This window comes from Gracilinanus agilis, chromosome 5 (assembly GCF_016433145.1).
Source record: "Gracilinanus agilis isolate LMUSP501 chromosome 5, AgileGrace, whole genome shotgun sequence".
Classification (NCBI taxonomy): domain Eukaryota; kingdom Metazoa; phylum Chordata; class Mammalia; order Didelphimorphia; family Didelphidae; genus Gracilinanus; species Gracilinanus agilis.
In genome coordinates, this window is record NC_058134.1 from 122,677,642 (window position 1) to 122,702,246 (window position 24,605).

General features: G+C 40.5%; 1 protein-coding gene and 1 pseudogene across 1 annotated transcript in view; one reads left to right on the forward strand and one right to left on the reverse strand.

Moving 5' to 3' along the window:
- Window positions 1–3,905: 3,905 nt before the first annotated feature.
- AHCYL2 (adenosylhomocysteinase like 2) overlaps window positions 3,906–24,605 on the reverse strand; it is a 40,784-nt gene continuing 20,084 nt past the window's right edge. The window contains exons 7-16 of the mRNA XM_044679544.1: window positions 22,268–22,374; window positions 18,746–18,862; window positions 15,788–15,851; window positions 15,211–15,299; window positions 14,011–14,081; window positions 12,979–13,073; window positions 7,342–7,440; window positions 5,405–5,473; window positions 5,223–5,301; window positions 3,906–4,030 (exon numbers count right to left, since the gene is read on the reverse strand). Of these exons, the coding sequence (XP_044535479.1) occupies window positions 3,906–4,030; window positions 5,223–5,301; window positions 5,405–5,473; window positions 7,342–7,440; window positions 12,979–13,073; window positions 14,011–14,081; window positions 15,211–15,299; window positions 15,788–15,851; window positions 18,746–18,862; window positions 22,268–22,374 (915 nt within the window). The remainder of the gene's footprint in view (window positions 4,031–5,222; window positions 5,302–5,404; window positions 5,474–7,341; window positions 7,441–12,978; window positions 13,074–14,010; window positions 14,082–15,210; window positions 15,300–15,787; window positions 15,852–18,745; window positions 18,863–22,267; window positions 22,375–24,605) is intronic.
- Window positions 19,163–19,626, forward strand: LOC123250471 (annotated as a pseudogene).

Sequence of the window (24,605 nt, forward strand, 5' to 3'; positions counted from 1 at the left end):
TATGGAATGTGTGCCCTCTCTGTGGGCACACCTGCAGTTCCCTGCCAGTTTGTCACTAGAAAGCCAGAGGGACTCCCCTCCCCATGTGCCTGAGGACATTTTTCACATTCCCTGCCCTCTGCCCAGCAACCCAATGGGAGCGCTTCCTCTCTCCCCTGTCTGGGCTAAGAGGTGGGGCACATCACTTGTCACTCAATGGTACTTGGCCTGAAGGGTGGGATGGGGACGGGACCTGGCACTCCATCTCTAAAAGGTTCACCATCACTACCCTAGAGTTTTGAATCCCAAAAAAGAAAGAGGCAATGAGAAACTGGTAGACCCCAGGCCTAGGCTGGCACAATTTGGCCCAACATTTGGCCTTTCAATTTTCTGCCCAGATTCAGGGCTTCCCCCTCACTTTCTAACCAGATTTCTAGTTGACAGCAACAGTGAATGCACTCAAGAGGACCAAATCAATATCAATTTAAGAACATTTTATTTGTGTTTTGAGATTACAGAATAGTTATTGCTGATCTAATACAATCACTTAGACATGAAGATTTCCAACAGTCTTTTGGAATGGTAGATCCTCAGAAATTTTATTTCTTTTTAGTAGAATGACAACAAGAATTAGATGATTATTTTATGTGATATATATGTATATATCTATCTCTATATATATATTTAGTTCAGAATTGAATGACTTGTCCACAGATAATTTGCTGGTGTTACCTATTTTCCTTTCCTAATTTTTTAATTAAAAAGCTTTATGCAACAATGCATTTTGATTTCTTTTTAAAAATCATGACAGAGTTAATGCTGAGACAACCATAGGAGCATAGCAGCAATTCTCGATCTGTTGAGAGAGAAGCCAGCAGCAGAAAAAGCTTTAGAGGAGTGCATGGCCATGGAGAGCTGTGCTCAGAAGTGGGAGGAGAGGTGGGATATTCAGTTTTTCTTATTTAAAAAAAATATATAAATATCTACATAGAAGTTAAGAGAAGGGTTGAGAATCGATAAGTTCAATGATGAGAACAGCACCTCCAACATGCTTGAGCCAGACACAGAACAAGTAGCTCTTTCCCTTGTTTCCAGACAACTAGGCTGTGCACCCGAAGCAATGATCTGACAGGTCCTAAACTCAAGGTAGACAACAAAGGGTGCTCCCAAACCTGAAACTAAGGGCACCTGTTCTTGGCTCCTGTCTAGGGCTAATGGGTCAGGGCTCCAGGAGATGTTGAGAGAGGCTATCTAAAACTCAGACTACTCTGGATGACAGCATTAGCCACTTAACCTGGGAACCGAGGGCACCACCTTACTCATTTAAAGTAATGTATAACACAAGGGGCTTCCTTAACAAAGTTGGGTAGTCCATGATCTTTAAGTTCCAGGTGCAAGGCTCGACAAAGAGACAGGCCCTGGAAAACAGTAGACCAGAACTAGACTGGGGCTTCTGATTCAAGGGAATATCAGAGTCCAAGGTGTCTGACTGATGGAGCTCTGTCTGGGAGAACCAGGGGAACCAGTAAGTACCTATAAAACACAGAAACAAGTAGAGGAGATGGGGTATAGGGAATAGGAGAGAAGGAACCTTCTGCTGAAGAATCTAGATGTTTTTTATGATCTTCCTTAGAGGGAAATGCAGTAGGGTTCAGAGGGGATACCCTAAAGTACCAAAAGCATAAAGTGGGATCTCTCTAAAAATTCTAACATCACCCTGAAGGACCAGGGTTTGTGGATTAGAAACAAACAAATCTGTTTTACTGAGGTGAATGATCACTTGTCTAAGCTTCTCCTCTCCATATCTTCAAAGGTAAGGTCACTTCCAGGCTGGCCCTGAGGGTAAAAGATGAAGACTAGGTAAGGCCTGAAGGGGTGGAGTAGGGCAAGAGAACTAGATTAGTGTAGCCCTGGGAAAGCTGATCTGGGTCAAATCTGATCTGAAGGAGCAGAAGTAGTCCAGATGAATTCTAAAACCAAACTGATGGTTTATGGTCATTTTCAGATAGGACTGAAGTTCTCAAATAGTCAAAGATAGCTGGGGCTACCTTAGGTCCACCCTAACAATGTCATTAATCCTAGTCCAGACTAGTACCAGCACTGGGTATTTCCAGGGAAGAACCAAAGCTGAATCTGTCAATGGAATGAGTTATGGAGTCCCATGATAAAGTCTACTTGATATTGAGGTTGCCCCAGAAACCACCCCTAGATGATAGGCAACAGGATTCTTAGAGTTAACAGAGGATTGATTGGGGATGGGAAAAAGAGAAGGAAGAGGCCAGGCAGAGATATTTTGGCAGAGAAGAAAGGACACAAGTCAGACAGCAGAGAAACTGGATCTTGGCTCCATCAATGGTAATGGCCATAGGGATAAATGTTTGATGAAGAAAAACTAATCAAACTAGCTGTGATCCCCTGGACATGGATGCCCAGCGATACTTATAAACAGCTCAGCCAGTTAATCAAACTGAAAATCCCCCAGGAGACAAAAATTCCTAGCCCCTTTAGAAAGTGCCCCAAATTTGCTAAGCTGCAGGTCTGAGAACCCGGGAGTCCATTTCTGAACTCCAAACACACTTTAGCTGCCTGAGTAATGCATATTCTTTCCTTGCTCAATCTCAGAGGCAATTCTGGGCAGCAACAGGAAGAAGGAGAGAAATGGTCTTCCAAATTCTCCTCCGAGATTGTTCCAATTTTGCCTAGAGGGGCTTCCTGAGATGCTATCCAACCATATGGCATGAGAACAGAGTGATAGACCCTCATGGATTTGGTTCCCACTTCCTGAGCAGAGCTTTGGTTGAGTTGGAAAGCTGGTTTAAGAAAAAGATCCAAGCAATACCAGAGCTGCTGAGAAAGTCATGGAGGCACAGTCTCCTGAGAATCAATGTCCAAATGGTCACAAACATATTAGAAAGAGTCTTAGATAAGGAAGGGGACCCCCAATAGAGGCAGGTAGAGTTAATTTTTTGTGGGGTTTGCTGAAGCTGTCACCCTTCCCTCTCAATAGCTTTTTCAGAGAAGGCAGTGATAGTGCTGGCCAAGGCTGAGGCCCTGGGGCCATGCTGATTAAGTGGCTTTCCAGAGGCCTCACCTGGGGAAGGATAGAGGGTCAGTTACTGAAGATCTGTCACAAAACTCCCCCCCAAATCCCTAAGAGACAAAGACTCTGGAATCCCTGAATGGTAAAAGTACCCTGGACAACAGACACATGGCCATCACAAAAATTTCAAAACTAATGGAGAATGATGCTGAAGATGCAGGGGGTGGGGGGTGAGGAGATTCCCCACACCCTCTTCCTTCTTTCCTCCCAGCCCATCCTCTGTGGCTCTCACAGCCCTCAGGGCAGTAACCACACCATGGGCTGAGGCTGAGGGCACAGGATTCTAGTTTTAATAAATAAATAATCTAACACATGGTCTATGGGGTGAGCATGGCTGGCAGCTCTGACCAGGGAAGCAGCTTGCTGGGTTTTGTCCTGTACAGTAGAGGAGAAAAGAATTGGGGTCCTGTTTCTTAAAACGTCTTCTGGCTTCAGTTACAGGAACTTAATATCTAGAGGGAAAAAGAAACAAAAGAAGATGAGGCTATCAGGTACTGGGGCTGCTGGGATGTGAGCAGTCTGTCTGCTGGAAGAAATGGGCAAGCACAGACTCAATAGGAAATAGACAAAAGGGTTCCTCCCGAGTGTCCCAAATCTTATTTGGGGAGTGGGTAACGGCCCCTTGTCACACCAGTGAAAAAGACCCAGGCTTCTCCATATAGGGGGACATAGTATTGGGAGCACTAGCCTGGAAAATGCCCCCTCTCCTCCCATAGGGAAAGCCTTGGATCAGTAGGTGCCCCATTTGGGGATTACTGAAGCTTAGCAGAAAAGACTAAGAATCCAGGGGCTTCCCAAAGGCCTCCCTCCCTGCCAGGAGTCCAAGTCACCTGTAGTAGTTGGGTTTGAAGGGCCCATTCTTGTTGAGGCCCAGGTACTTGGCCTGCTCATCTGTCAGCTCAGTCAGGTGGGCATCAAAGGTGGGCAGATGAAGACTTGCCACATACTCATCTGGAAGGGCCCCCAGAACCAGCAGCATGTAAGTTTGGACCTCCACTTTCCAATCACCCTTTCCAACCCAATCCTAGTGATCTACTTTAGTTTCTGGGGCTAAGTGACCAATTCTCCTCTGTCCTATTATAACATCCCTCCTTACCCCTCACATCTTTTCATCTTCCTTTTACTACTCCTTAGCTGGGATACATATTTGGCTTTCAGCCTTGAGCTGAGTGCTACTAGTTAAGAGTTTTTGTTCCTTTCTAACAGAGACAGGTATGGGGAAGTAGTTGGTAGCATCTAGAGAAATGGTGGAGGTTCAGGAGCTAACAATAGAACTGAGTCCAGAAGCTCCAGAAGACTGAGTCTAAATGCCAGGCCTGCCTGGGACCCAAAGAATAGCTCTGAGGCATTTGGAGGCATTATGGATCTGTTTTCCCTTTTATTGAATGGCAAAGATGATTCTAGGGAGTTTCTGGGGGAAAATCACTAAGAAAGATAAAGGCTCCAAGTTTCCCACTGCTCATGTACCAGGCAGGCCAGTCAGCATGTCCACATATGCTGCTCATGTCATTTTGTGCCTTTATTTGGTTGTGATCAGATCACAAACTTAATGAAGCCTTTGTCCTTAGTTCTTTACCACTTCAGAGTACTTAAGACAGTAATATAGTCTCAATTGACTTACTAGCAGCCATTGATAGGGATTGGTAGAGAAAAGCAAAACCATTTCTTAACTTGAGTTATATCAGGAGTCTAGAAAAATACTGAATCTCTTTAGGTGTTTGAGAAAGGTTGGACACCTTTTAAAAATAAAGTTTGTTTCACCTTTAAGAACACTGATAATCACTCTTAAGCTGGAGATGAGGACTGGGACGGTGAGATGTTTAGTCAGAAAGGGGTTTGATTTAGGGCTATCAGCAGCCCAGAACAAAGGGAGCAAAGCAGAGGAGATAGGACAAGTATCACTTAAAGGTGGACAGCAGAAGCATTGTCTTTTCCTCTTTAAGGCTATTGCAACAGAAAATGCCTTAAGTGTGAAAATGCTCCGCCTACCACAAATCCTCCCACCTCCTCGTCTCCCTTCTTTGACATCAACATGGAGGCACACCCTGGCCGACAAAGAGGAGCTTAGCTACCCAGACACTGCTTCATCTCCTAACTTGAGGCTGCTTTGTCCCCAGTTGTGCTGGACAGGGCTCATCCTTACCCATTTTCTTGGGCAGCAGGTAGACATCTTGTTTATAGCGTCCTTCAGGGGCATTGTAAAGCTCTATCAAGGCCAGAGCCTGGAAAGAAAGCAGAGGCAGTGATTCCCTGACTACTCACACCAGGCCTGGGGTGCTAACATCTACCATCCAAGGAAGCCCATCCTTCATTCATTGGCCTCACCTGAGTGGTGGCAGTGATGGAGAGCACAAATGTAGGCACTGTTGAGCAGCTGAGGTTCAGCAGGCGGCCCTAGGGAGCAATGGAGATGCACAGGTATTGTGGCAGCCAACCATACCTGCACATATACCTTTGAAGAGTGATGGAAGGGAGTGGGCAGCTAGGTGGCTCAGTGGATTGAGAGCCAGGCCTAGAGACGGGAGGTTCTGGGTTCAAATCTGGCCTCAGTCACTTCCTAGCTATGTGACTCTGGGCAAGTCACTTGACCCCATTGCCTAGTCTTTACTGTTCTTCTGCCTTGGAATTAATACATGGTATTGATTCTAAGACAGATGATAAAGATTTTTTAAATAAATAAAAGAGTGATGGAAGGGACAGGACAACTAGAGCCAAATATTTTCAAATATTAGCCACAGACAAGTATTTCACAACTAGTTGAGCTAAAAGGGAAAGCCTGCCACAACTATTAGCACTAGGCTGGGAGACACAATGTGTACTAAAAACCAAGCCACTTGCTGATTTAATTATTGCTTAGGAGCACCAGTAAAATAAACCTGGATGGAGAAATGAAGCAAAGAGGAACAAGATCTGGTCATCCTGAACCAGCTGCCTCTTTGGGCTCCAGAAACTCTGGAAAGCTTTTTTCTTGAAAAGTTGCCTTCCTACCATTCTCTTCAGTTGGTCTACTGAGTCTAAGTGGGCTCTGACTATTAGAATGAGTGCTTGTAGGGAATGGACGTGCCAGAAATCTGCCGCACTGCCCCCCCCCACACACACACACACTTTGTTTCCTGGGAAGCCTAACAACCCTTCTCCTCAATTCTGAACACTAACAGTCAAGAACAATTGCACTGCTTGCTTTTGTCTTCAAAATTGCTAGGTGGGTCTTCCTGAGCCAACTAGAAATAAGTCACCAGATAGGAAGCTGACGTCAAATCGACATCAAAGGTACAGATTTAAATATCCCATATTCCATTCATTTTGTGAAGAAGAAAGAAGCTAGGTAATCTTATTATAGTCAGGAAGGTAGGTTCAGATGAGGGCGGACCACGAAAAGGAGAAAAAACCCCCAAACTTCCATGTTTCCAGATTCTGGAGGCTACAGCTTAAATGTTTTTAAATTTATTTTTTTTAAATAACAGCAAAATAAAGCACACAGAGCTTTGGAAAATGGAAATGTAGGGAAATGGCTATAACACCTCTGCTATTTCCCTATTTCTTGCCTAGAGTAACCAGAGCAAACAGGATTTGGGCTAGATTGAAGGGGAATCAGCAAAGCAGCAGAGAGTCTGGTGTTGGGGAAAAGGCATGGGGAAGGGTAAAAGGTAGAGAGCACTGGCCTGGGAATACAAGGGTCAGAGATGAGAATGACAACGGGTTGGATAGGGCCTAAGATTGGGAATTATCACTCTATTAACCAATTACTATTTACTAAAACCTTCAGCATCCTTATATTAACTAGTTTTAAGGGGGCAGAGAGGTGAGATAGGAGATCAAGACTGTGGTTTTCAGAACTTGCTTAGTGTAGTCTTGGTTACGGCCAGGAATATCTATGCTTCATGTTCACTAAAACTATTTAAATCTTCCCACAAATGACATAACCACTTTGAGAGCATCTCACAAACAGCTCTGGTTCTATCCATTAATTCTTTCTATGGCAATAGTCATTGTGTGACTCAACCTGCCGAGTGACATGAGGAGACAGGATAATTGGTGAAAAGTGGGGAACTAAAATAGGTTCTTAATTGCTGAATGAAAAGACATTTCACAATTAGAAATACAAGTCATGGGTAAAGTAGTTAAATCTTTGACTTAAGAAACTGGCACTATGGAAAGGGTGAAAGGAGGTACGGAAGAACCTTGGAGGCCTCTTTCCAGTTCTTGCCCAGCTCTGTTACCACTATTGTGTCCCAAGGTTAGAATCTTCTAGGCTTGCTTACCTCTGCCAAGAGCACTATTCTCTTTCCATCTGGCCAGATTACATGATCAACTTGAGATCTCACTCGCTCCCAGGTCAGCTCTGGGGTACGAAGACTTGCCTAGAATACATGTAGGAAACATCTCATTAGGACAGCAAGTCCCACCATCAAGGATGGGGAGATGCAAAGAGAGGGAACATTTCAAATGGCAAACTGAAGGAAGCAAATGCCATGCCAGATAGGAAGGCCCTGTCTTAGGCTGTTGGGGACTCTTCCATTTTAGATTAAATCTAAGCCCAGGGAGCTCACTCAGTTTGTCAAACCCCAGTCAATACCAGGCCTCCACTGCCTTCTGAGCACAGTCTAAAGTGCTATGGAAAAATAAAAGTAAGCAGAGACATTGTTTTGGCCACAAGAGAGCTTAAAATTTATGTGGAGACACAGAATGTATGCAAAAAATCCTTAAGAATACTTACAAGTAAGACATATAAACAAGAGAAAATTAATATAGTACAATCTAAATACATAAGTTCTGAGGGGACACAGGAGAAGAAAGGGACTAAAGTTGGATAATGTTAAGTTAGAGAAAGCTGAGCCCTATTCATAGCATGCTGTAGGCCATGTCTCTGGCCCTATGTCTCATTATCTTGGGGAATCCAACTTTGAAGGGATAGTGAGTCCCCTTATATTTTTATAACACACACACACACACACACACACACTGCCCTAAATTGTAGATGCCCTTAAAAAATTGCTCAATGATAAAAGTAAAATTATCTGCACATTGTATATTCAGAGCAGGAGAGTAATGGTTTATTAGCAGAAGCAATCAGTATAAAAACTACTAGCATAGACTCAAGGTAATATAATTTTTTTCTTTCAATAGTTCTGTATTGTCTTCCTCTTAAAAGACAAGGATGAAAACTACTAAGGGGAAGGGGAAAGATCTCTGTGTTCCAAACTATTATTATTCTAGCAGCCAGAATATAAAAGGTCTGCTCCTTAGGTCCAGTATTTTGGTCCATTTGGCAGTTATATTACTATATGCAAAAGTATATTTAGGATAGCCCACTGAGTGACAAACTGGAATTTATTACTTTGATGAGTTGTATAAAACAACTGTAAATAGATCTGAAAATAATTCAAATAAATGGATTATTAAAGGGAAAACGAGGTAGTATGGCATGGTGGACAGAAACGCTAGCCTTATTTCAAATCCTACCTCTGGCACATACTGGTTCTGTGACCCTTGGTAAGCCACCTAACTTCTCAGTGCTCCAGGCTACTCTTTAACCCTATGAATAGCAGAGCAATTCCTGACCTACATTGGTAGAGGGAGTCTCCTTCGAAAATAAAATCACAACTCTGGTCCAAAATAAAACAAAAATCAATAGTGAGTTAGAGGCATGAAGGCCACAGCCACATTTGAGATTGCCTTATTTGACCATAAGCTGTCTCTTGCTTAGTGCTAGTTGACTGATGCCACTATTAAACATTTTAGGATGGCTTGAAAATGATGGCATTCCATTTATCTTTCTGTTTGCTTTCTTCCTAAACCTTCTGTAGCTGGAATTTGAGGGGGTCCAAGCTCTCCACCAGATTTTTCTCTTGCCTAGTTCTATGTTTTAAAGAACTAGAATGATGCCTGCACAGTCCGACTACCTCCTGCCAAGCCCTCTCAGTCGGTATACTTGTCCAGAGAACCTCAATGGTTATTAGTGACCCAAATCCTCACAAAGAGCAATGACAATTACTCACAGTAGCTGAACACCAAAATATAGAGTAGACTTCAGAGAAAAGGGAAATGAACAGATGAGATGTACAGACCCACTGACATGAGGCTGTCATTCCATTTAGTAGCTCTATGGAAGAAGGATGTTTCAATAGGCTATCATAACTTAATGGGAATATCTCCAGGAATTAATTTAATTTTCTTGAGTGGACCTACCTCTCGGGAAAGTCATTATCTGTAAAGATAACCTTCTTCAGCTAACTATACTTATAGATATTACTAATATATAGATATTACTATTTTTTAAACCCTTATTTTCTGTTTTAGTAACAACTAAGAGCAGCAAGGGCTAAGCAATCAGAGTTAAGTGATTTGCTCAGGATCACATGGTGTGTTATTTAGAATTTCTGGGACACCATTTAGAGGTTTTAAGCCTCGAGATATGTAGATATATGACAACTTCCTGTGGACATGTGGGGGACTTTGAACTCATTTTTAATCGTTACAATGGCTAGAAAGTATCTGAGGTCATATATGAACCCTGGTCCTTCTGCCTCTAGGCCTGGTGCTCTATCCTCTGTGCTACCTAACTGTCCTGAGATACTACTATTAATAGTGTATAGCACTGTGGAACAAATAAGGTCTTTATGATTTTGAATGGTGAGCACTGTTTTTCTCAAGAGTCAAACCATCCCCTTGAGGATAGTGAGTTTTAAAACCTATGGCATGGCACACAGAGAAAACATAAAGCCACTACCTAAAACATTATGGTATTGTAACTCTTAGGCTATTGTGGATCCCTGAGGTTATAGAAATGTGTAATAGTTTTTGAAGTTTGCATTCTTGATACTGATAATAGATTACACTGATGCCAAGTACTGCCATAAGTGAAAGCACCACTCTGAAAGAAAGAAATAATCATGGGCAAAAAATTTCACTCTTCACTCTGTTGGCCTTAAGGTTCAGAGAACCAAAGCTTCTTGGAATGGAACCCACAGTCCTAAATGTTTGTCTCTTCTTTATGGAAATACAAAGTTCCATGAATTTGTAGAAAATAGAATTCTGGCAAAGATGTCAGGCCATGTATACAATTCCCTAAAATTAAAATGTAGAAGTAGGAATAAAGAATTTCTCTTGTAATTCAGTTACTGGGAAGGGGTTAAAGTAGCAAGATACTTGCTTCTATCTATTTATTGCTGGTGATACTGCTAGCCTAGTAGTACCCTCAAAACCAACAGATAGCCTATCCTTTATTCTAAGAGGCTGTTTACATCCTGGTTGGGATGTGGGGAGATAAAGCACATATACCCCTAGTTGTTTTGTTGTTGTTGTTGTTGTTGTTGTTTTGAGGAAATTCTAGGAGTTTCCAAGAGGATAAGAGTATATCGGAAGGGTTTATTGGAAAGAACATTGAACTAGGAATCAGGAAAACTATGATCTGGTCAGAGATCTTTGGATAATTCAAGGTTAATCTTAAGCAATAATAGTACCTGTTACAAAAATAGAATGTTATGGTCTGCAAAGCACTTTACATGTATTATCTAATTTGATTTTCATAAAAACATTGTTAAGTAGGTACCATGGGGACAGTTATCCCCATTTCACAATTTGAAAAAACTGAGGCTGAGAGGTTATTTGACTTGCCTGTGGTCACACAGTTAAGAGTTAGAAGTGGGATTCAATTCCAAGTTTCTGCTGACTCCAAGTCCAGCATTCTTTCCACTAGAGTGAGTACTTCTCATGTAGTCTGTCTCAGTTTCTTCATATTTAAAAACATCTAGTAAAATTATTTCATATATACAATATGCATGTATATATATAAAAAATACTCACTATAAAATTAAATGGAAAAAATAATTATTATTTTGGAATCTTCATAAGGATTTAAATAACTCCTTTTTCCTCACCAGACTAAATTATTTCTAAACAGATTTTAGGGCAAGACTATTCCCTCCTTTTGGGATCTTCTCATCTGTGGAATAGCTAACCAGAATGATTTGGGAAGGGTTAATATGGTATATATGCTTCTGTATGTTTCATGGGCTGCTGGGGTGGTGGGACAGAGACAAGGAGGTTTAGAAATTTCATTATCTCACCTTTCAGCAGTGGAATTATGTGGCACACAAGAAATTAGTGAGAAAATCAAACCAACTAAATTAATAATTGGAACATGATGGGAGAGCTCAGTGGAACTGTACCACTTAGGCACCCCAGAGACAGAGGGAGGGCTTGATAAAAACGATTTTTCAGCTCTTTTTATTATCTTTTTAATGACCAAAGAGCAGAGAACAGAGTTACACAAAGCAACCTGAATAAAGAAGATATTATCTGTTAAGGAGAAGGACTCTCAATACATCAATAATTCCTTGCTAGGCAATAATGATGAGCAATCAGAATATCCCAATGGTGATGAGAGTCCTGAGACAAGTACCCACAGAGAAATACAACTGTGGAAGAAACATGTAATAAGAATTTAAAGCTGGAGTGAGAGAAGTTGTCCTTTCACTGGCTCTGACAAGTTTGGAAGTAAGTAGCTGATATCTCTCATTCACTACTCTGAATAACATGGTGAGGTCTAGTATTATGTCCTCAGGAACAGAATTAGGATAAAGAGTCAAGAAAGAGGGGCAGGATGACACATTTTCTAGGTCTGATGAAAATATAATGCAGAAGTAACACTGTCATGGTTATAAATACCAAGGATCCTAGTTGACATCGTAAAGAAAAAGACCTTCTGGAGGGTGGCTGAATAGGTAAAAGGCCAAAGAGCTAAAACCTTCCAAGATCTACATCTACAAGAATGGGAATATGAGTCTCAAAGACTCCCATATGAAATACCTAACTTGGGAAGGAACTCTGTAATATTAAAAAGCACAAATTTGCAAGTAAACTCCCTGTAGGAGAGCCAGTGTAATGAGGGTTTAATGGTGGATCAGTGATTGAGGTTGGTAAAGCTGTAAGCAGTCAGGAAGCTAGTGTGGCTTAATCTCAAGCTGTTTACTGATGGTGCTGGATGTAGGAATGACAACCACCCAGTGCCTAAGCCAGCCAAGGAACTGATGTAATTTCCCTTGGCAAAGACTAAACCCCTTTAAGAAGATTTCCCTTCAGTCTCTAACCTGGCTGAGGAAGTAACTCCTATTGGTTGATAGTGAGATTAGACAGGAAGGGAAGTGTGGTTCCTGTCTAACAATAATGGAGTTACTCTGCCTCCCTCCTAGAATCTTGAACAGCAGTCTACTTAGATCTAAGTTGAAGGTAGGAGTCACTAGTTCTTAAGTTAAACTAAGGTTTTACTTGAAAGTTGATTAGGGAAAAGGGTTTGGAGAGTGGGTTAGGAAACCTATGAATCTAGTCTAGTACTGCCTTCTTGATCTAAGTTCAGGATGTTGATGAATTTCCTTGCTATGATCTTCATCTGTCCCAAGGGACCAGCCCTGAGACAGAAACAAATAATCTCTTGATGGTAATACAGAGCAACCTCTTGATAGGGTATATCTAATTGATGTTCCTATTGGGTCAGCAAAGTTCTCCTAACCTGCCTAGCCTAGGAAACTAAGATCCCACGTTCCTCCTCCCAACCACCTTGGATCCCCAAGGGGTAGAAGTGAAGGTGAGAAGAGAAGTAGGGACAGGAACAGAACCCAGCCCTGGGTCTCCAGGGCTTTATATACCCTGGGTCCAACTGGCAGTTGGTACTTGCCCTGTGGCTCATGCCACAGTCAACATTCCATCCAGGGCAACTGACAGGTTGCCCCAAGCAAACATGGCAGTATTAATCCTATATTACACCAGTTAGGTCCTCCCCACTAAGGATGCACAATGACCTTTGCCTCCCCCTCCTTCCAGGTTTTCACCTCTGTAGCAGCCCTTGGGAGGGAGCAGAAAATGTTTCCTAAACTGAAGGGAACTTGTGTGTATCTTACCACGTCGATCTCAGTATTGGAATGTCCCATGTTACAAACAATGCAGCTGTTCTTCATGCGATCTAAGTGCTCTCTTGTCACCACATTCTTATTACCTTAAAAAGAAACTTAGGCAATGAGTAAGAAACATGAAGCAGGCACAGCTTCTCCTATCTCTTCCTCTCCTCTAGCTTTCTCTGAGGCTATAAAGACATATCTATATTTTAATATTTGGGATGTGCCCTCCAAATTGCAATTTCAAATATCTACTGAGAGGTGAATGAGACTATTTCTATGGCATGTAGTAATGTTACAAAGAAGAAAGACAAAATACATGGACTGAGTCCAGGAAAAGAAAGCCTGCTCTTCTTCTGTCTACCTTCTTTTGGGAGCTCATCTGATTAGCTCCCTTTCTCCCCCAGTTATGTATGACTTTGCCTTGATGTTGCCATGACCAAAAGGGCCCAGATGGAGAGCTGGAAGGACCCTTAAGAGGGCCTTTCACTTTAAACTTGGGGAACCTGAGGCCCAGTGATGTTCGATGCCTTGCCTTTAGAATCACAGAGGTTGTAAACTGTTGAGGTTAGAACACATCTTCTCACTTTGGAGTAAGTGCTCTTTTCACTAGTCTGCCCTGCTTCCATTCCTGTGGCCAATTGAGAAGGAAATCCATAGCTACTATTGGGAGATGGATAGGGTGAGGCAAAACTAGAGGTACAAATTTAAGCTCTGGACCCCCAAGTAAAATTTTGCAAAGAGACCTTCTTTCTTCTCTCACCCCTGTATGAAGCTATCACTCAAAGAAATATCTTTGCATATTCTGCTGGGGGAGTTGATTGCTTAAGATAAAGCACCACATAGTCAGTTTATGCCTGTGCTACATCTTGGATTACACCCTCCAGGAAGGCTAGAAAACTAATAAACTACCAGTTCTGGAGACTCTGATCTCAGTCATGGGTATTTTAGTTTGCCTAGAATATTTTTACTAAATTTCATTACTTCTACTCCCTGTCATACTCCTTAACCCCAACCATTCTGATGTCACAGTCCTACCTGTACAAGTGATGACAATGTCTACCTGCCGGATGACCTCATTCAATTTCACAAGTCGAAATCCATCCATGCTGTAGAGAGAAAACCTAAATACTTAATCCAAGGGGCAGGAGTAAGAAGAGAAAAGTTGCAGAGCAACCCAAAAGTAAATATCAAGTCTCTCTACAAGGTTTTTCTAGATATTCCTGGGTTATTCCTAATGCTAGGGAAATAATATCCTCTCAGACATAGCAAAGAGAAAAGGTCTTGTAGACACTGGATAGATTTCTTCCAAATAGCAAAGAACTGAGAGTTGCTTTAAGAACTTCAGTGGGGAAAAGGTGTTGTTCAGACACTGATCTTCATTCTATTTCAGGGTGCTGGTCCTATAATTGATGTTAGAACATTATAAGAGATTAAGTCCTTTCATATAGACCTATGGAAATTAGAATGAATCAGAGTCCCACTCATTCATTCTTCTGCCCCAGATACCTCTATTTAGACAAATACACTGTAAAGGAAAACAGTTTTTAAGGATTTAGAAACTTTGATCAATAAAATGGACAACCACAATTCCAGAGGGCTCAGAACAAAATATGCTACCTACCTTCTGATAGGGCTGATAGACTCAAGAGTGTATACAGAGATACTGAGGCTTTTTTTTTTTTTTGACAGTCAATGTAGAAATTTGTTTTGCTTGATTACACATGTCTGTAATATAGGGTTTAGTTTCCTTATTTCAATTCAAGGAGGGAATGGGGAGTTGGGAAGGAGAAAATTTGGATCTCCATAAAAATGAAATTGCTTTAAAACTGGTTTTAAACATACACAAGAAAGTAATAGGCCACAGAGGCAAACACTGTTGATCAAACATCAAGGGCTGAACATGAGAAGGAAAATATTTCTTTACATTCTGGATCTAGGAAATATTTTTTTTTCTAGTTCCACAAGAACTCTAAATTTTAGCGTAGACTTCCCATGCTATTTTCATCATTGAAATATAGTTGGCAAACTCTTCTAATGGATTAACCTGGGCAATGCTACATGTCATCTTAAAGGGTACCTGTTCTTCTGAGAAGCTGTGAGGGACTGAGATACCCTGGGAACTAAAGAAAATTATTTTATTGGTCCTAGTTAAATCAAGACCATAAGTATTGGGGGGGGGGGGGGGAGTTTGTTGGAAGTATCAAGAAGAACCCAAGGCTCCTCTTCAATGCTTACCAGGCCTGCAGGGCACAGATGGGGTCAATCTCAGTCACATACACAATGGAACCCATGGCCTTCAGGGCGGCACAGCACCCCTTTCCCACCTAAAAAGGAGCAGACAAGTGAAAAAATCAGTCACAGAAGGAGTTTTTCAAAGCTCTTGGCGAACTTCCTAAAGCCCCCTATGACCACCCCCAGGAATTTCACTGAAAAGATCCATGCTTGGGGGAGGAAAAAGAAAACAAAGAAATGAATGCCATTTCAGAAACACCTCTGCAGCCTCTTGCTTCACACATTCATACACACAAAACACCCACACTCACGAACTGCATTCAAAACACAAGCTAAAAGAGCATCACAAACAGTGAGACAAGAACAAGTCAGAAAATCAAGAAGAGAGAAGATGGTAAATCAAAAAGAAACAATGACAAATCGTATTCTAATTAGAAGGCCTCTAAAATAATGTTCCAGGGTTAAAGATGGAAGGGGAGGAACATTGACCCACATGCAGACCTTCTCTAATATGTACAATAAGGACAAGTGTTTTGATGAATACATTTAATTATCAGTTCTGTGAAAGGCTAAACTTTACCTCTCCATAGCCACAAACTACCACTTGCTTCCCACCAAACATCATGTCTGTTGTCCTTTTAAGCCTGGGGGAGGGAAAAATACCAATTAGGCATTGGAACAACTTGTTTGTCTCTCTATGCCAGACTGCATCTTCTCAATTGGCATTAGAATTCTTTGTAAAATTTGAAAAGGAAATCAAATTTCAAATACCTCAAGAAAAAGAAATGTATTTGAAATCCCATAAAAAACTCATTTGTGGTAACAAATGATAAAGAGAACTATATCAGAGAAACCTGAAAAAGCTTTTATAAACAGATGCAGCATGAAGTGAGTTGAACCAGGAGGATAATTCATACAATAATAACAATAACAACATAAAGACAAAAAACTTTGAGATTTGATCACTGATCAATTCAATGACCAAACACAATTCCAAAAGCCTAATGATAAAAAAAAACCAACCCAAAACTACACCCCCAAACCATCCTATCAACTACCTCTTGACAGAGATACTCACATGGTCAAGGAAGAAATTTGTTTAGCTTACCTAGGCACATCTGATACAAATGCTTTGTTTTTCTTGCTTTCAGGCTAGTTACTATGCCACTAGGCTAAATGATTATACACACACACACACACGTTGGAAACTATCTGGCAAAAACAATTTTCTAAATCAAATATCACTAAGAATAATCTAAAAGCTTCATATAGGGCATTTATGAGTCTTCCATGCTAAAGCTGAGTGGAAGAGTCAGGAAAAAAATACAAGAAGGAAAAGAGGGAAAAAAGAGTCTTACTGGTACTTGGCCTATATCTAGATGGGTCCTTCTAGGCAGCTGGCTTTTGTTCTCCTAATATTTCATAATCCCTCCAAATTTTATCTAATATGAAACACATCTCTGTGGTTTTCATTGCAGACATTGACCATTACCAATCCATCTCTAAACTGAAAGCTATTATTATAGCTTTCTGGCAAAGGGCTTACTTCCTCAGACTGGCTTCAGTTACTGACTTCACAGAAAGTGGGAGCTCCAACAACTGAACAAGAACTAGACTGACTTTTCTAAATAATGAAGAACTTTCTTTAGTAGTCACAAATCTGAGAGATTAAATGTTAGGCATGAAGCAATTACAGTCCTAGAACCTTGACCCATGGCATTTATTCAGAAAAGGATCCCAGAGACACTAATGCATTGCTGATGGAGTTGTGAATTGATCCAACCGTTCTGGAAGGTAATTTGGAACTATGCTCAAAGGGCTTTAAAAGACTTCCTACCTTTTGCCAGCCATACCACTGCTGGGATGTACCCCAAAGAGATAATAGGGAAAAATATGTGTACAAAAATATTTATAGCTACGCTCTTTGAGGTAGCAAAAAAATTGGAAAATGAGGGGATTCCCTTCGATTGGGGAATTGTTGAACAAGTTATGTATCTGATGGTGATGGAATATTATTGTGCTAAAAGGAATAATAAATTTGAAGAATACCATGTGAATGGAATGACTCCAGGAATTGATGCAGAGTGAAAGGAACAGAACCAGGAGAACCTTATACACAGAGATGGATACACATTGGCTCAATCGAATGTAATAGACTTCTCTACCAGCAGCAATTCAATTCTAGGACAATTCTGAGGGACTTATTTTTAATAGTTTTTTCTTTTTTCTTTCTTTCTTTAAAATTTTATTTTGAATATTTTCTCATAGTTACATGTTTCATGTTCTTTCCCTCTCCCCCAAATCCCCCAACCCCCCTTAGCTGACACACAATTCCACTGGTTTTTACATGTATCATTGACTAAGACCTAATTCCATGTTATTGATAGTTGGACTAGAGTTATCATTTAGTGTCTACCTCCCCAATCATATCCCCATCAGCCCATGTGTTCAAGCAGTTGTTTTTCTTCTGTGTTTCTCCTCCCACAGTTCTGAAGGACTTATGAGAAAGAACGCTATCCACACTGTGTAAATGGAATTAGCTCATCCTCATTCATTGTTAGACTCTAGCCATCAGAAATAATGTCACCCCACCCAACTTAGTGGGGAGGGGAGATGAGTTACCCACACGTGACAATAAGTAACAAATCAAAAACAAGGGACTACCCTTTGGGCAGTCAAAAGCAATGTTGAGGCTGCCATCTGTCCACTTGAAATTGGAGGTGGATGCAGGAAGTGACGAAAGATGCTATCCTTCAAATATGATGGTAACTTCCTGTGGAGGTAGTTGGCACTTTGAACTTGGTGTAGAAGGATCTCTGGCGAGACCTCAGACAGCTTCCCTCTGAATTGTCACGTGGGTAAGTTAGGCTGACTTCCTTTCTCCTCCCCCTTGGCATTTCTGGAAGCTCTACCCTCAAGGAAGCCTCTCTTGCCTCTCTAATTGTAAAAGGCCTTGTGGCTAGCTGCCTTGTTTAATTAACCTCTGTGCTCCTTTGCTGGGGCCTCTAAATTCTCATCCGGTCTGGGCCAGAGTTTCTCTCTCTCAATTTCCCTACCTTCAACCTTCCTAATTGTAAATAAACTTCCATAAAAGTCATTCTGACTTGGGTCTATTTTAAATTTGGAATCAAGCTAATCCAATTCCTGGCAACCATACCTTAAATATCTAGTTTCCCCTCTTATAACACTCAGAGAAAGAACTGTAGGAGCAGAAACACAGAAGAAAAACAACTGCTTGATCTCATGGTTCAATGGGGATATGACTGGGGATGTAGACTCTAAATGATTACTCTATTGCAAATATTAATAATATGGAAATAGGTCTTAATTAATGATACATGTAAAACCCAGCTGATTTTGCTCTTTGGCTATGGGAGGGAGAGAGGGAAAGGGAGAAAGAATATGAATCATGAAACCATCGAAAAAATATTCCAAATCAATTAATTAAATAAACTTAAAGAAAAAAAAGAAAGAAAAGGATCCTAGAGCCCCTACAGGCCAACCGAAGCATTCCCTAAAGATGTCTGTGATGACGTACCCATCAAGAATGGACTCCCGGCAGCAATACAGGTTGTCAAACTTCTGTTTGGTGACTGAGTCGTTGACATTCATGGCTGGTACGCAAAGCTTCCCAGCCTTGGATAACTGGTACAGCCTGTGAGGGTGAGGGAAACAGAGGAGAACAGGAAATGCTGAGACAATGTGTTCACTATCTATTTCACCCTAAAGACCCAGAATATAGTCTGTTGGGATCATGTGGTTGGAAATTATGGTGGTTCCTCCCCTTGAGAGTCCATCAAGAATGCTGCATTTGGCTCAGTCCTCAAGCAGGAAGGAGATTTTCCCCTTCTGTGTCTACTATGTATTTTATGGTGCCCTTCCTGAGTGATTCTCACTTTGATACACTTACTACTCTCTCCTATCAATACTCCACCACTGGTTTCTTTCCTCTAAGATGGCGCCGAAGCCCAAGAAGAAAGCTATTGTCCCCCCCCAAGACAGAAGCCAAGTCCAAGGCCTTGAAGGCCAAGAAGACAGTGTTGAAGGGTGTCAATAGCCACAAAAAGAAGAAGATCCGAACGTCTCCCACCTTCCGGCGACCCAAGACTCTAAGACTTCGGAGGCAGCCCCCGGAAAAGTGCTCCTCGGAGAAACAAGCTTGATCACTATGCCATCATTAAGTTTCCCCTGACCACTGAGTCTGCCATGAAGAAGATTGAGGACAACCACACTCTTGTCTTCATTGTGGATGTCAAAGCCAATAAGCATCAGATCAAGCAGGCAGTAAAGAAGCTGTATGACATTGATGTAGCCAAGGTCAACACACTGATCCAGCCTGATGGAGAGAAGAAGGCCTATGTCCGACTTGCTCCAGACTATGACACATTGGATGTTGCCAACAAAACTGGAATCATCTAAACTTTGTTACGCTATCCTGCTCTACCTTCAATAATAAAACTTTTCCAATAAAAAAAAATACTCCACCACTATACTTGGGAGCTCTTATGGACAGAGAAGATGTCTTAGTCATTTGTGTATGTGCCTCAGACTAGCTGGCACAAGTCTTATGCCAAATGTTTAAGGAAAGAGGGAATTCAAACTGGAAGACCAAAGTGAACAACAAACTTAATTCAAGATAACAATAATAAAAATTGACCATACTATCCTTTTTACTAGCATGGAATGACTTAGAATTTTACAGTCTCCAAAAAGTGGTAACTTTTCGATAAGCTGTGGTTCTGCATTTAAAGTTATTGCTCATGGTTTATGGTATAGACTCTGATCTTTACAGCTGAAATACAAGAAGCAGGAGTGATCCTAAGGTTACTCCAAGAGTTAGTGGTCTTCTGAGCAATACAAAAAAGGAACTCTGATGCCTAAGTTATTGCATTTGATTCTAGGTGGGCACCTAAAAACATGCTGCTTTACTTCTCTATCATTTGTAAAATGGGATTAATAAAGTCTGTTATTTCTTAAACTTCAGCACAGAGTGACTGTGAAGCTTAAATATGAGCTATTATCATTACATTCTTTAGAATTATAATACAAAGCCAATAGTTACTCAGTACTGATGTAATGAAATAAAATAAAAGGCAATATTGATATGTAGAGGAATAAATGGGGGAATATAAGGAGATGGGTAAGGGAATGAATGGGGAATATAGGAGGGGCTGCTCAAACAGGCTAGTCACTGAGGCTAGAGACAGAGGATAGGTACTGGGAGGAAATAGGCTGGGTCCTTTAGGCATGGGGCTATCTATGTGATACAAGAAGAACTGAGTCAGCCAGAAGTAATATGGGTTTGGCTGAAAGGTTTCTGTTGTCAATTTCTAAGATTCCTTTAGGGAGGAGACAAAAGGCTCTTCCTTGCCAGTGAAACTGAATCTACAGGAAGTCTCGGCTAGCTACTTCCTGCCCAAGATGGATGCCTAGGTTTGCCCTTAAGAAATAAAAGTAAAGTTATTCCTTCCCTCTTCAGCCTTTGCACTAATATCAAGTACAATGATTCACCAGAGGCTTTTGTGTAGATATCAAAGGGGATTTATTGATGCCAGGGGTAAGCAGAGGGAAAGAGGGTTTGAGGGTTTTATAACTGCTGCTAGGGAGAAAGCTGTCCAACCACCAAACCACCCTTCCTCCCGGGCCCAATGGGGAAATTCAGGGAAGTAGCAGGATGTAAATGGAGAGGTCAGGGAGAGGTCTAGAAAGAATAGACAAGGTCCAAGATGCCCCAAAGGCAAAAGGCCCTTCAGCTGGAACTCCAGGGATATTTATAACCTAGCTCTAACGGTTTTCCCCTGTGAGCACAGCCCCCAAGCTGGTTCAACATTCTAAATCTTTCTAACTGACAGGCTGCTACAGTTGTTTGCAACCCTCCATTACACTGATTAAGTGCTCATTCTGTGATAGGCACTGTGCTAAATGGCAAAAAAAAAAGAGTAAGAATACAACCCTTAAGGAGACAGGAACAAATAATCACATGTATTAGCTACATATAGTATAAATGGAAGATGATCTCAGAGGAAAAGCAATAGTAAGGAGAGAACCTGGAAAATTTTTTTGCAGAAGGTGAGGTTTGAGCTGATTCTTGAAAGAAACCAGGAAAACTGATAGGTGGAATTCAAGGAGAAGGAAGGGTATTCCAGGTATTGGGAATAGTTAGTGAAAAGGCACAAGAAGGAATGATGTATATAAGGTAAAAGGCCAGAATGCCTGATCACAACATATGTGGAAGGGAGCAGAGTGGAAGAAGACTAAAAAGGGACCATGAGGCCATGCTGGGAAGAGCTTCGGATGCCAAAACGAGTGTTTTATATTTGTTCCTGTTGGTAAAAGGGAATCACTGGAGTTTACTGAGTAAAGAGAGACATGATTATATCTGCACTTTAGGAAAATCATTTTGGCAGCTGAATTGGGGAAGGTTTAGAGAAGGGAGACAAATGAGGAACCTCCCTTCATAGTCCTGATCTGAGGTGATGAGCATCTGCTCCAGGGTAGCAACTATGTGAGTAGAGAGAAGGGGAAGTATATCACAAACGCTGTGAAGGAAGAAAGGACAAGATTGGAGAACCAATTGGATACAAAGAGGGATGAAGTGCAGAGGAGGACTTGAAGATGACAGAAATTTCCACCTGGGTAAATGGGAGATGGCAGTCTTTTCAACAGCAATAGGGAAGTTAGTAAAAAGGGACAATGTGGAGGGAAAGATTAGCTTGACCAATTGGTACTAAGAGTAAAATAAAAATAAACACTGCAATCAAATTATGTTCTAATTTCCAATGAGAGAGTTTATATTTATATGGTACCTAAAGATTTACAAAGTGATTTCTTTACAATAATCTTATGACGTATTATAATTTTTATCTCCACTTTACATATGGGAAAACTCTGGCTAAGTGAAATTCAATGATTTGTCCAAAGTCATAAACAAGTATATGGACAGAGCTGGAACTTGAACTTGGGTTTTCAGCCCACAATATTCTATCCAGAATGATACTATGATGGCTAAATGAGTAGAATCTAGGCAGTGTCAAGCAGATATTCCTATGATGCTTCTTACCTGTGAACTCCAGTAACACTCTCTTCCACTATACCCTTGATTTTCTTAAACATGTTGGGATACTTCTTATAAATCCAATGGGTTAGGTCCCCTCCATCATCCAAGATCTGCAATAACAAAGACCAATAACTATTCATTTTGCTGACAGCTTGAGGTTATATTTGCTCCATTGGGTCACATTCTAGAATCTGATTTTTTTACTGTTAATTGGAATTTGGGAAATGCCATCTAAAAGTGTATATATATATATATTTTCTATGGACACATGAGGACCTTAAAAACTACATTTCCCATGGTCCGACGGGTTTCCTGTTTTGGATTATGTATTCAAGGTGAGGGACAGCTTTAAATAGGGGGAAGTGACTTTGAACTGGCCTCTTTGGGTAGCAGGTGCGGGAAGAGACGTGAGGTAACAATAATGGCTGGGGCGGCAGTTTTGAATTCTTACAAGCGTGTGGTCTAATGATTTTATCTCTATCAGTATGGCTTTAATTAAAATACTAATTTATATTATTATATCAGTCTTTATTATTTTTAATCGTAACATTACTAATTAACTTTCCAGTTCTTCAGGATAGTTACAGAAGTAATCCTAAATATGTATAATCAATGCTTTGCCGTCAATGCTAAAAACCCACACAAAATCATTATACTAGAATAAATTTAAGAATGGTATAATGGGCCAGTTATATTCTCATAGTAATATGACCTTCCCATGTGGCATTTCATTAAAAGTCCAAATGATAACTTTCTTATTTCACTCAAAAAGATAGAACAAAATTGGCTAATTGGAATTTGACACTCAAGATGAGCAGGGATATAATAAGAAGGCACCTAGCTGTGTTTTAAATAGTTTGTCATCTGGTTACTAGAAAAAGTGGACAATGTGATTATTGAGTCAATATCAGTGATATTTGAAAGTATGTAGAGAATGCAAGAGGTATTTCACAGTTGGAAAAGAGGAAATGTCCTGAATTTCAGAAAAAAAAAAAAAAAAAGAGAGAGAGAGAGAGAATAGAGTGTACAAGCAAACAATAGGCCAGTTGAGTTTAATTTCAATTTCTGAGAAAACTGTAAAATGAATTGCTAAATAAAGAGATGGTTAGCAAACATCTAAAATAGGATGTGGTATAAACTGACAGCAAGATTTCCTCAAGAATAGGTCATGCCAAACTAACTTTTTTTTTGGCCAGTATATCACATCTATATACTAATAGATGATATAGACGTACATTTTATTATTTTATTATATTTAATAATTAATCAATAAATTAATAAACATAATAATTATATTTGATAGATTTATATTTTCCATGGAAATATACTCTTACTCTATCCAAGGTAGCCATCCTTAGTAATAAAGGACAAAAAGGAGCAGCAAGGGCTCAGTGAAATAGAGAGCCAGGTTTAGCAAAAGGAGATTCTGGGTTCAAATCTGATTTCTGAACCTTCCCTAGCTGTGTGACCCCAGGCAAGTCATTTAATCCCAACTACTTAGTCCTTACTGCTCTTCTGCCTTGGAACCAATACTTAGTATTGATCTAAGACAGAAAGTAAGGGTTTAAATAATGATGATAATAATAAAGGACAAAAAAGGAAAGAAAATGAGTTCCACAAAACTAACCAAAACATCAAAAAAACCCAAAACATTTGATATGTGGTATTCCATAACAATGGTTTCCCACCTCTGCAAAGAAATATCTCTTCTTTAGGACCAAGCATGGTCCTTACAATAAAAATGATTTCTAACTGCTTCTTTTTCAGCTGTTAGAATATTATGTTTTTAAATTTTTGATACTAGCAATCTTTTTTCTTTTAAAAAATTGGATGAACTAAAATTCTTTATTTATTTTTATTAGCTTTTAAAAAACGGTTTTATCAATTCAATGTTTTAGGATTTTTTTCTTTCAAGTTTATTAATTTCTTCTTTGATATTCATAATATCCTATTTCTTTCACATTTTAACCTTCACAAAGACTTTGCTCTCCCAAGAGGACACTGTATCCCTGATCATCCTTTCTAGTACTAGGTGTCCCAACACAGTAGTCTTAGAGGGGAAGTCAGAATACTCCTTGTTTGCCATTTGTCATTTCCAGGCTCTCCTTTTACATTCAGCAACCTCTCTTGCTTGAATCCAAAATTTTCATTCAATCAAGATACTGACGGTTGTTGTCTACTAATGTCCAACTTATTCTTCCTCCTTTTCCACAGTTTCCTTACTTGATTCACAATCTTCCTCTCCACCAGGACTCCCTGACATTATTTTAGGGGGTCTCTCTCTCTCTCTCTCTCTCTCTCTCTCTCTCTCTCTCTCTCTCTCTCTCTCTCTCTCTATATA